Genomic DNA, 13,749 nt, shown 5'->3' with positions numbered 1-13,749 from the left:
TATCCTAAGGATAGCATGCCTGCTACCACACTGAAAGCACTGATAACAATAATGGAGATGCTCCCAACATAATACAATATGAAGAGGCAGAATGCTGACTACTCACTGCTTATCAAAGAAATTTGTTGTTCAGAGCAATGCAAAGCCAAATACGAGTGTACAGTAAGAAGGCAATTCTCTGCTGTTGCAGCAACCTGAAGTGAAAACCTGTTCAAAACAAAACACAAAGTAACAGTTTTCTACTTAGCCATGCCAATCAAAATATGTCAACACAAGAAGACAGGAAATATTCAGACCCACTTCTTTTCTTCTCTATCCTGGTTCAGTAACTAAGCATGTGGATGAGGTTGCACATGCTGAAACAGGAAGGGTAGCATATCTCCACATCAGATTTTATTTACTATGGAGCATGAGTATATCACTAATCCGAAACTTCAAGAGTTAAAAAAGAATTTGTGAAATAAATGAACTCTGTCTCTGAAAAGCAGTTAACTACAGCCGATAGCTATAAGCCTACTAAAAAGAGAATGCTAAGGTAAAGTTTAGGCACATTTCCCAAAGAAGGTGACAATGTTTTCTTTCATGAAACACTGAGACCTGGGACAAGAAAAGAACTGGAAGGATTTAGTAACTGGCTACCTTTTAATGATCATATCTCAGTTTCATTACATTTTTTTAGAGGCTAAGATCAATCATATTATGTCTTCCTGAACTTCCAACCATGAACAAAATCAGAAATAGCATGAGATTCCCCAGCTGCCCATTTTTGTCAACAATGATCACAGCAATGCATCTACCCACCACATGAAAGGTGGGTGACCTATGGGCCTAGGAGAGGCCCATGAAGGAGCAGGCTGTCTCCCTGCAGAAGTGCTGGGCAAGCTGCAGACTCTGGGAAGCCCATGTGGAAAAGGCTCAGGAAGAGTGACAATGTGGCAGGGACCCACATGGGGCAGGGGCAGAGAGCGACCAGGGAGGACAGCACAGACAAACCGTTATGGACTGACCATAGCCCCCACTCCCCCTCCCACACATCCATCTCCATTCCCTGTGCCTCTCAAGATGGATGAGGAAGAACATGAATGGGAGGAAGGTACTTTTGGTTTGCTTTTATTTATTACTGCTCTTTTCCCTTCTTCCCTTCCCCATGATATTTTCTCCCCCTGTTCTTTTGAGGGAGTGAAAGTAGGGCATGGTAGTATTTTAATTGTGCGTTGGTGTTAAATCACACTGAAAGGGTTTTTTGAATTTAGATTTTTCAATTTGAAGGAAATAATAGTCATAACTAAACATTTCTTCCATTTCCTTTATACTTGGTCAAGACTTCTGAATTTTGTTATCTTTTTTGTATCAGCCTTGTGAAATGAAAAGTCATTTACTCTGCTTTGGAGGGAAAAAAAAAAAAAATAGAGATTTAAAGCAGTAATTGAAATTAACTGCAAATTCTCATGATTCTCATGTAAGACAGTCATTAAATAAACATTAATGCATTTTCTTATTATCCATTTAATGTAATCTATGCACACAGTAAATTACTTGCCTACAGGAGAAATATATTTTTTATCTGTTTCCTTTTATAGCTATAGAGAATTATTTTTCCCGTAAAACATAATTGCTGTGTCAAAGGCAAACAATGTCAATGTGCTGCCAAATTCAACAGTATCTATCCCTTAAGCCAGGGCCAATCTGATTTACAGGAAAAAAATTGCTATTATTTACATGGATTTAATATGAACTATGCAAATCAACTGAAATTTTAAGCCTGGATTTAGAAAAGCAAAACAGTGTAAAATATAAAGTAGCATCCTTATCCATGTAGTTAAAGACAGGATATATTTTACCTAAATAGGTAAACATTTCAACTCCATCCTGTAACAACATAAAATGATGTAGTTTAACATTTCTTCAAATAATTAAAAATATAATTTTATTGCTTTGAAAATGGAAATACAAAGGGAGAATATCTGAAAAATTAATGTCTTCAGCAACTGATGCTGTAAAATATCATGGCCTATCAAAGGACCCAGGAACCTAATCAAGACCAGTTTCACCTTATATGGGTCATGTCTTACTTCCATTGTTCCATTTTTCAAAGCTTGAGAAGGCCTCAAAATCGTATCTTCTTAAAAGACTTTATTTAACAGAGTAGTTCAGATTCCTTAGTCACGCATTTTGAAACTAACCGCTCAAAGGCCTACACAGTTAGCTGAGTCAGGTTTGAGGTTCACAGAATCACACAATCACCAAGATTGGGAAAGACCCACAGGATCACCCAGTCCAACCATCCACCGATCACCAATAGCTCTCTTTCTAAAACATGTCCCTCAACACAATGTGCAAACGTTCCTTGAACACCTCCAGCGCCGGTGACTCCACCACCTCCCTGGGCAGCCCGTTCCAGTGCCTGACCACTGCCCCAGGGAAGTAGTATTTCCAACACATTGTGTGTGTGAAATTACACGTAATTTTCAGACACATTCCATACATCTCTCATGAACAGCAAGGAGGGAGAAGAAAGAAGGTTAAAAAAAAACAGATTGCAAGAGCAGATTAGAGTGGAATTTCAATGCACAGAACATATTAACAGTTTTAAAGAATCAGAAGTATATGTTTCAGGTTAGAGACTCAGGTGCCTACTTAGACTTTTCCAATAGAAGTTAAGAATTATTTCTGGTTGAGATAAAAACAATTCCTTCCAAAAGCCAACAGGAATAATTTTACTGCACTAACAGCACACATTGTTTTTCATAGTGTGTTATTTCATTCATTTCTGTTCGTATCAGCTGTTCCTAAAGCCCATACCAACATTCAGCTCACTGACAGGAAATCAAATATCTGTCAGCAAACCAGCATTGTTAGTATTGTCTTAAAAAAAAAAAAAAAAAACAAAAAACATTTTAAAAGAATACAGCATTTTAAAGATAATTGGCCATTCTTGAAAGTAATTTTTTTATCTTAATTTTAAAAGACATGGATTCCTTTTAATGTTACTATGATGACTTTTATTTTGCACCTCTTTTTGAAAAACTCATAAAGTTTGCATTTAAATTGAGGATGGTCTCCTTTATTTCATTTTAATGACAAATATGGAAAAGATCTTATTACACAGAGCAGAAAGGATTATTTGTCTATAATAAGATGTAAGAAGCTGCTAGTGCACTCCATAGAAAGTTATTTTAATTAAATGTTGTCTCCTCAGCAGCTATATTTCAGATCTCATCATATGCCCAGATTATCCTTTCCTCATAATTACTTCAAGCTTTAGCACACAGTTATGAATCACATCCTATACAATGATTAAATCTTACAACTAAATAAAAAGAATAAGGGTTTCTTGCCTGATGATCTGCACACAGAAATCTGAAGAACTATTCCAATATGATCAGCTACAACTCAAGTATGCGCAGCCCTTACTTCAAAACAAAATAAAATTTATTATTATGCTTTAAAAAAGCATGTTCTATGCTGGAGTGTGAGATATTTCTCCCTTTATTGAAAACAGAAACTGCAGGAACAGCTTTTCCATCACACTCTCCTTCATACACACACACTTATTCATCCCACAAAGGAAAGAGATGAACTAAATAGACAAATACTGAACACACAATACTGTATTTGATCTCCATTTACCAGAGGAAGAGGAGACCTTCTGAATAGTTTCTCGCCATTAAAGTTGCTTAAAAGACAGATCACTACTTTTAAAAATCAACCTAATATGTATGAATTTCATGCCTCTATCTGTCCTCATCACTAAATAGATTCCAACTGTGGAAAAATACAGTTGTCGTTAACAGAACTAAAGTAAAAAAGGAAGAGTTCTGTACGTTCATCTGAGTTAGAACCACAAGTGTTTTAAAGAGAATTAGACCACATAAATTCTTAAGTATTTTTTAAATATAGAACTTATTCCCGCATAACTCTGGAAAATTAAAAAAAAAAAAAAAAAAAAAGTAAAACATAAAGCATGTTTCACTTGTCCTTTGCTCTGATAGGGCCTACTCTAACCAAGCACAGAAGACTGATTTATGTAGCACTGAGGGAGATGACATCAACCAGTTTCCCATATTTTGTCAGGCAGAACTAGTGATCAGAAAACAACTCAGCTAGAATATAAAGAAAGAGAAATGAAAAAAGAAAGACACATGGAGAGCAGAAGACTAAGGAAGAACAGAGATGGAAGGATAACTAATTACAGCTCATTTGCTACTTTCCAGCAAAATTTAATTCCGATTTGTAATGCAGTTGCCCTTGTCTCACCATCTTTACTTGGTGAGTACCTCTAAACAGTTCTACTTTATTAGTCTTTAAAACAACTAAAATCACTTAAAGGCCTGCTAAGTTATTCAGACCTGTCTCTTCTTGAATTCTTAGATACAATGGGAATGTCTGAAGCTTTTGATAGGACTGAAAATTGAGCAATTCTTCTAATACATAAAGATTTGCAAATACATGATAAATGTCAACATCTTCTCCTAATATAACTAGGATAAAACCAGAAAAAAGACTCTACACTGTCATAAACATTTCATTGCTTAAAATAATAATAATAATTTTCAGACATTCTAGTTTGCCTCAAGCCAAAATCTTATACCACACTGAAATCCAGCATAGAATGCCTGCAACATTTTAATAAGGTATTTTACAAGAAGTAGACTAGTTTGAAATAGAAATCATCAGGATTTGTTGAATCAAAAACATGTGCCTCCAAAGGAATCTTAGAAAACAGAAGAATTACCAGTAAAGGTATAAATAAAACAAGACCTTAACATGGCAACTTAGATAAATTTTAGTTTAGGGACCAAAGTTGAATTTGTGTTTAGGAATTGAAAAACAATTGAGAAAAAAAAAATCCATTTTTAAGTTTCTTTTTTTTTTTTTTTTTTTTTTTCTCCAGAATTCTTGCATTCCTTTAGCCAGCCAACTTGTATTACAATTCCTATTTTATATCCTCTTCTAACAGTTTTGACCATACCCCAAGTGAATTTGAATTGCACATATTACCTGTTTTCATCTTTATCAATGAAGAATATATTCCCTAAAAATGACACTGGAGTAGATGATTTGAAGCTGATATGACAAATTAGTTCCATATTTGTGCCATCTGACGAAAGAACAATATCTTGTCCTTCTGGGAATCGTATAGAAAAAGGGGAAATCCTGTCACCATCTTCAAGTTCAAGCTCTGGAAGTTCAACCTGAATTCGTGTTTTCCTGTGTTAAAAATAAATAGCAATGGCAATTGTGTACAGAGGATGAGAGTAATGAATTTGATTCACAGATTCATACACCTATGAAACTGCTTTTTACAATTAAATAAAGAATAACTTCAGTTTGGACATACACATCAAGTACAATCAATTTCTCTTAGATTTGTTCTGCACACATGTACCTCAGCATTTTAGGATTAACCACAATAACTCAACATCCAAACAAAGAGCAATTTCTACTCATTGCGAAAAGACTTAAATGTTACTTCCTTTTTCAGAGGTTTCCTAAACCTAAATCTTTCACATTTATATATTAGATTACATTATCACATTAATACGCATGCAAGTTTCACATTTATATATTAGGTTACATTATCACACTAATATGCATGCAAGTTTTTGGTGTTTTTTTGTGGTTTTTTTGTGTTCTGTTTTTTGTTTTGTTTTGTTTTGTTTTTTTTACGACAGCAATATAAAGTGGAAATTTGTAAGATATATCAAGATCCTTTCCCTGGTTATGTAATTTTAGGTTCTAGTTCTGAAATGACAATGCAAGTCAGTCCAGACCAATCTGGAATTCTTTCAGATGCAATCATCAAGTAACTTCATTTTACTTCACAAAGAAAAATGAGTTCACTATTTCAAGAGAGAACAGAACACAAGAATCACTCGAATTTTGTAATAAACTTATTTTGATATTTTTACCTTAAATAATCTTGCGGAATAATTTTGACGGCCGTTTCAGTTTTCACATCCAGAGGAACAGGAATCAGCATAAGGAAGGGAGGATCAAAATGTATTTTTGATGACTTGACAGTACCAGACAATGTTACTTTGTAATGTGATGGATTATCATTTACACACACTGACATTTCAGATGTATATGTCCCAGGACAAGCTGTTAAAAAAGTTTTTTAAAAATATATTTTTTACTATAAATTCAACAACTAAAAGAGTTACAGTAAGAACTTTAAAAAACAGTCACCAGTTATATTTCTTAATTGAAACGTAGTTTAACAAACAGCAAGTGTTATATCAGAAGATGTATTTGTTAAGTAAATTTAGAATAATTGCTTTAGAAAACCACAAATCCAAGAACTTATCACAAATTTTTGAAATTCTTGATTATTCTCCATTAAATTTTTTCCTTGTGTTACATCTCATGTGATCCTGCTAACTGCTGCAAGACACCTTTCTATTAGATGGCAAAAGCATACTTTCTTTTATTGATAACGTAAAGCAAAGCACTGCCTTTACCAACTGTTAGACTATCAAACTGTTACTCCAAAGAAGAAAGAGCCATTTTCCAGATTTTCAGTTACTCCCACCTGCTGAAAAATTAGCAAAAGAAAACTATTTTCACCAACTGATGAATACCTCTTGTGTTTAGAAACAAATCCTTACAACGTTTTCTAAGACAACCCAAACAGTTGAAACTTTTCATTTTTTAGAGAAACAGATTTTCCTTCAACTCCCAAGTGTTAACAGATTAATGAGCATGGAAACATCCTCACTTAACATTTAAGAAGGAAAGTGATAGTAAAACAAGTAATTTCGTATGTAATGTGTCTGGACAAGCACGTGTTACTTTAAAAAATAAAATTGTAACCAGTACTTCTGTGATTAGTTCAACTAACTTTACAGATAATTATTTTCTTCAAATTATTTTCTGCTCCTCAAGTTTGTATCAGATGTTACTCACTTTGCACCCTCATAACCCACTTAAATATTTCCAGTTTAGTTATGGCATGAATTATCCAAAAGTCCAGCATATTACATATATACGCCTTCAAACTAAATGGATGCCAGTGAAAAATTTGTGTACACTGTTATACAGACTTGAAAACCAAGAAGGTAGAGTTAGTTAAAAGCTAAAGATAAGCCCTAAAAAAAAAAAAGTGCAGGAACTGTTAAAAGTCAGTCATATAAGCTCTTACTTCAGTAGGAAAAACTCTAGAAGATGGTGGTTGTAATGTTCACTATGCCTATTACATAATCAACCCATCTTCCAGAGGCAGTGAATCATGTTCATTTAATAATTATGAATTATTATTCTAAATATTATGGAACATTTTAAGAAATTGCTTCAAAGCATAATCAAGCTTCTTTTTAAGGCTTGTTCTTCCCCGTATAGTAAAACCTTACCCTGCATACCTGTGAAGTTGATTACAAGCTCTTCATTAATTGTTTCTATAGTATGGGTTTTGTTTTACCTAGTTTTCTACTAGAAGAGTAATTAATTTCAATGAAGATATCTTACAAGAGGGCTACAGATCATGGGAAAACATTTTGAAGATCAAATTAAGAGCAACTGACTTGTACAATTATTTATGATTTTTTGTAAATAAAAGAAATAGTAAAAACTATTAATACAAAAATACAAATGATTTTCACTGAATCATTCTAATATTCACGTTCTGAAATTTCTCTTCTGGTATATGTTGTCGATTGCCACCTTCCTACATGCTCCCAAGCTTTTCTAGAAATCTATCTTATGCTTTTAACTTGGTGTCTGCTTGCCTGAGCAAACTACTCAGAAAATAATACACCTAACTGATTTTACATCTTTTTGAGGAAGGAAATTTCTATTCTTATTTAAGTTCTGCCTATTTAAAAAGAAAAAATAAAAATCAAGGAATCGTATATGCTCTAAGTATTCTTGGAAAACTTAAGCATTTAAAGTTTACCCAAGTGTACGTTAGCAGTATACTGAAAACAAGTCAGGTATCCCAGCCTTTGATGCGTTCTACATGCAAAGTAGATCAAATGTTTTCTATTAGGTTATTTTCTCAGACCTTCAACAAGCCTTTTACTCACATTAACTCAAAGATCATCAAAAGAAGTGCTAGTCAACATTCACTATGAAAACTGATTTAAACAGCTCTATAAAAATGACAAAACTGTTCAAAATATCTGTAGAAGAACTAACAAGATTACTTACAAGAGCAGAAGAACACATCAATACTGATTTTTTGCCCCGGATCAAGAAATCCCGTCTGCTGACTAAATTTAAATACACCGCCTTCTACACTTTTGCCTGCATTGTCACAATTCAACTTCCACGTCAACTGCTGCTTTGAGATATTCTTCAGGTCAAGTTTCTGTAAGTATTTACAGAGAAAGAAGAGCATGATGAAAAATGGAAAAGCCGCAAGCACCACAATATTTCAATTATTTCGCAATCAGATCACATTGAAAGCAAGAAAGCACTAGAAATAAATTAAGAACCCAGTTTACTATGAGGTGAGGAAATGAGCATGCATATCAGCACAGACTAAAAGACTTCCAGTTGTTTGCCACTGCCCTCTATAACTGGGAAAACAAAAAGAATTATGTGAGATAAACAGATCAAAATATTGCTTAGTGAAATATAAATGAGTTTTTGACGGTACAAATGAAGAACAGCAAGAACAGATGATTCGTGACATAAAGACTTCCAGGTCTTCAAATATTTAAATTACAAAAAGTTCAAAAAAAGCTTCCAAAAACAATTTTTTTCCAATCCAGTAAGAAAACAGTGTGAACAACAACAAAATAATCCATTCCTTTATCACAGAACTGCTCTGTCTCACAGTGCCTATGCTTTCTTATACATCAGAAAGCCAGGAGAAGCCCAACTCTGAGCTCTAGAAATTTTGTAGTGATCAAAGAAAAACTTGAATTCAAAACCTGAACAAAGCAGCAACTAGAAAATATTTAAAATACATAAATTATTATGTTTAGACCATGAGTAAGTTTTAAGATCCAAAATACAACAATTTCCAATTCCTTTTTTGAGTAATTAAAAGCCACAGGCAGTAACACTTCTGTTTACATACCTGAGAATCCAGACTTTCATCAGGAATATTCGAACGCGTACCTCTTGAATGTCGTGTAAATATAAGTTCCGTTGAGGAGAACTCCAGTGGTGACTGAAGTACTGTTGAAAAAATTAAAAATGTTATACAGTATTGTTTTGACAAATAGATCTCCAAAATGCCTTCATAAAATAACTGTTTCTGAACATATTTAATAGAATTGTTTCTCACCCTTTTGTAAAGCTATGGTTTATTTTATTGTTCCCATATTATAAAAATCACTAAGGTAAGTTTCTGACTTAATGTGACCCTTCAGTCACATTCAAATGATTATAATTTTACACCTACCACATGTATAGCATCTCTCCTTTGTGTAAGGATGCTATACACAGTGTCATGTGATCTTCCTGTTGCAGATGAATTCAAGGACATTCAGACTATATCCACAAGCATACTTGAGAGATCAAAAGCAACAGTCATTAAAAGGAGACCTTAGCAGATCTTCGGGCGTTTACTTTAGTTATATTCATTTGTATTCTTAATAAAAATTGCAGAATATTACTTTCATATAATTCTATATTCACATGCAAATCCACTAATTTTACTTCCAGACTCTATATTATTTTAGTAGTTATAAAATATAGTTGTGACAGTATTCATTAGAAAAGACTTCAAGGACAACAGCATTCCTCTTAATACCATATAGCCAAAATAAAGAAAACATGGCACAGTGTGAAGTCCACAGTGAAGATTTAGAAAAAAAAACTAGGATGGATGTTCTAGGAGTATTCAGTTTACTGCCATATTTGGTTAATAAGCTGGGAACCTCTGCAAATTAATAGGCTTTTAGAGTAGGAACCTCATCATTTGAATAATGCTTTCACCAAATAACGTGCGACTGTGTCAGTCATAGAGTCCCCACTCTTGGTAGACATCGTTCTGTGCAAGGAAAACAGCGAGAATGAAGGACTAGCCAGGGCCAAAAGGGGAGATATGAGAAACTCCATGAAGAAACTACAACTCTGATCAATTTTTAAAAGACAGCACACATACTGTCTTCACATGGATAATACACACCCTTCCTTTTTGTCTGAATGAGGTAGGAGTTGTATTTATCTACTCGGATGCTGAGTTCTCTGTTTTGCTTTTTTGCATATTCAGTGTTTTCTTACACGTCAATAATCAGTCTCCAAGAAAAGTCCTTAAGAGATTAGCAACATCCCAGTCAAAGAAGCACTCTAAAAACCTTGCTTTTACATTTTTATTTTTTACTTCTTTAAAAAGGAAGGGGTGGAAGGTTTACAATTGATTGAAAACATTTATTACACTCAAGTTAAAGGACTGAGTTGAATTCTCTGAGATCATGATGATTCTTTTCTCTGGGCGAACAATTCTGAGTACAAACATTGGATATAAGGTACAGATTGAAGTACCAACTGCACAGTTGTGGGCAGTCTGAATTGATGAGTAATCAAAAAATCTGTCAGAGGAAAAAAAAAATATATAGGAAAGAAAAATAAATGTGCCACAACACAAAGTAGAAAGAATTAGGTATATTGCCAAATGACAAGTTCGAACTTGCAATATCTTCTTATCCATGTGCAATTTGTAAAGTGATCTGAAAGGATTAATCAAGAACAGACAAATTTTGAATTTTCAGAATGTAGTAATTATCAATTTGCTTTCAGTGGTACAAATAATCTGACTAGTTGCCTATAGCTGTATAATTATATGAAATAATGAGTAAACAACATTTATCTAGACTATCTCTTCACAGTTCCCCATAACATCCCATAAGAATGTAATTCCAATACTCAAATTTAAATAGAAATTATAGCCAATTATAAAGTACTGAAAGCATCACAGATTCATTTTAATATGATTGCTTCTTGTTAGCTACCAATGTAGCTAGTTTGAAGAAAAACCTTTTATTCAATTCTACACCTGCTCTATTTGGCAGAATATTAAGCTTACTATAAAGATTTATAAATTCAATAAAAATGGAAAACTGAAGGGTTTTTTCTTCTGAATCCATAAACCACTTCTACAGTAGCAGTTATTTACTTAGATTCACAATTTTTTAGAGAAACAATCTGTACTAACCTCATACTAATATGCATATTTATTCTGTTTGTTCTTAAACTAAATATACGTGGAAACATTTAACATGAATTTACCTCCCTCACATCTTAAATGATTCCAAAGAAATGTGAGAGACCTTCTTGAGATCACTTTAAGACTTAAATTTTGCATAAGGAAGACTTCCTCTGAAATCTTCGATTAAAGACAAAAATAAATAGGAGCTGCTTGTAGCCCACATTACACGTTTTTTTCAGCCAGGTACCCTTCAGTGCTCCTGAGATTTTGTAAACATATGAATAACATTTCAGTAAGATATTCAACACTTAAGTCTCATTCTCAAATAGAGAGTAAATACATATTAAAAACTAAGTTGAGAAAACCTGATGAATTCAAGTAACCACCATATGGAGGTTTATATATTTGATTGAATCAGACAGGAGAGTAACCAAAAACAGAAACTGTTTTAACAAAAGCAGAGAAGAATTGTTTAAGATACTTATATCTTATTGCAGACAAAGTGCCTATAAATTTGGATATTCACAAATTCTGAAAGGCCAGAAGAGTACAGTTCCTCGTATGAAAGCAAACAGAAGCAAAAAGACTAAGTCATTATCTCAGATGGGACCAGAGGTATAGAGGCATTTTAAAAGGATTTTAAATATAGCTAGAGCTCATGGCTCTCACAGGCGGAGACTGGAAAAGGATCATGAATGATACACCAGTTTTCTACACAGATGAACTGCTGTCAATGCTGAGATTTATACATTAAGGAGCAGAGATATTAACTGGAGTAAGAACAAAACTGAATTTTGATTTTTTTTTTTTTAGTTTTTTGTTTTTATTTAAATCAAAGAATTGGAAAACCGATATAGGAAAACACCCATAGAAAAAAAAAAACATATTTCATAGCATATGTGATAGGATTTACATATGCACAGAAAGAAGTTTATATATATATTTAAAAATACAAATTTACATTTAAAAAATTTTCACATTTCCAAGAAATTTACAAACTATTCAGTAATTTAATTTTCAGCCTTCCATTCTCATTTCCTGTGTGTTTTTGGTTTTTTGTTTTTTTAAGGAGGAGGAGGGTGCAGTTAAATGGTAATTCTCTGTAATTGGAACACAAGCAAAAATATCACCAGAAATGTAAGCAGCTATCACTTTCTTTAGGTTCCTAGTTTACCTACCAACTGCTTTAACTCTACAGATTGGAATAGCCACAGTCGCTCTCCGTGGCTGTGGAGAAATGACATGCTTTACAGATCCAACAGAAGTTGCAGATGCACTGTGTTGCTGTAGCAATGGAAGGTCATACCAACGAGTGTTAACTGGAAGAATGAAGTTATACGCCGCCACCTAAAGGACATAAATATCATCATGGTCACTTTCCCAAAGCAATTGGTGTTTCTTGAACCATCTGAGCGTTATCACTGTTCCTTATTAATATTTCATAATTATCAAAATTAACATTAAAGTTGATCACAGGAATAGGATTTTCATTACTATTCGTTATCAGTCATTTAACTATGCAGTGAAAAGACATATTCACCCTACCAAGGAAAAAAATTGTATGCTCAAAAGAATCAGGGTTATCAGCACAGCTACAGACAAGGCTTCTGGTAAGTCACCATGCTGTGCTCCTTCGCAATATGAGCAAAGATAAAGATTGGAACTGTGACATAACCATGAGCAAGGAGGGGGAAACAAAACTATGTAAATTGAGAAAGTGATTTTCAAACGTTGAAGAGAAAGACTCAGCATAAGCAACATGGACTCAAACATTCAAGTGAAGTGTGAGTAAAACAGACACTACTAAAACCACCATCATTGAACCTCGCTGATTTTGAAGATTCCAAATTCCATTGGTTTTGATCCCAGTTTTATCACAGCAGTAACATCCCCCTCATAAGTGAGGTTTATAGAATTTGAAGATAGTAGTTCATTTCACTGAAAGTTCCCTCCTTCCTCCCTTCTCCCCACATCCACGCACAGCTTGTGCACTTGAGAGGCCTAATTTATTTCATAGTGCACTTTTCAAGAAAGCATTTCTTGTCTTTTGTGCAGTCTTTCCAAGGACAAACTTAACAGTATGCTCTCCAGACAAAGAGAAAAAAAAAAAAAAAAAAAAAAAAAAAAAAAAGAGGATAACCATAAAAAAGGCAACACAAGAAAAACCAAACCTTCTACCATAAAGCCACTACTGGGATACTTCAAATTCTACAGCTGTTTTCACCTTGAAGGACACTGCAATCTTCAAAAAGGATTCTGGCCTACAAAGTCTGTGTGCTGCTTAAAATATGCAGCAAAGCCAGGTATATAAAGGAGATATAAATCATTTAAAAGCTTCCAAATACCACAGGGAATAGTGCATTGTGCTTTAAAAGTGTGCTATATACACTTTTGTATATATTGTAGTGAGTACAACATATAAATGACAGGAAAAGAAAAAAAAAAAAGGCGCTACCACAAAAAATGAGGCAAATATTCACCTGCAATTGATTCAACACAGAACCTAGATAATGAGAATCAAGACGACAGCATTTATAATGTTTGGAGTTCCAGCAGCATTTGTAAGACAGATTTACAAGCTCCTGGTGAGCAACATGTGCTGAATGTTATGGAACGTATATTTCGTAAGATGACTATGTGCAGCAAGG

General features: G+C 33.8%; 1 protein-coding gene across 1 annotated transcript in view; it reads right to left on the bottom strand.

Annotated features, from left to right (window-relative positions):
* Positions 1-13,749, bottom strand: part of CFAP47 (cilia and flagella associated protein 47) — a 259,426-nt gene that overhangs the window by 199,306 nt on the left and 46,371 nt on the right. The window contains 6 exon segments of the mRNA XM_042809679.1: positions 107-207; positions 5,002-5,211; positions 5,913-6,105; positions 8,149-8,308; positions 9,026-9,126; positions 12,280-12,448. Of these exon segments, the coding sequence (XP_042665613.1) occupies positions 107-207; positions 5,002-5,211; positions 5,913-6,105; positions 8,149-8,308; positions 9,026-9,126; positions 12,280-12,448 (934 nt within the window).

Source organism: Centrocercus urophasianus, unplaced genomic scaffold, assembly GCF_019232065.1.
Source record: "Centrocercus urophasianus isolate 14NV4802_14NV808 unplaced genomic scaffold, USGS_Curo_1.0 seq_12, whole genome shotgun sequence".
NCBI lineage: Eukaryota > Metazoa > Chordata > Aves > Galliformes > Phasianidae > Centrocercus > Centrocercus urophasianus.
This window is presented reverse-complemented; position numbering and strand designations above follow the sequence as displayed.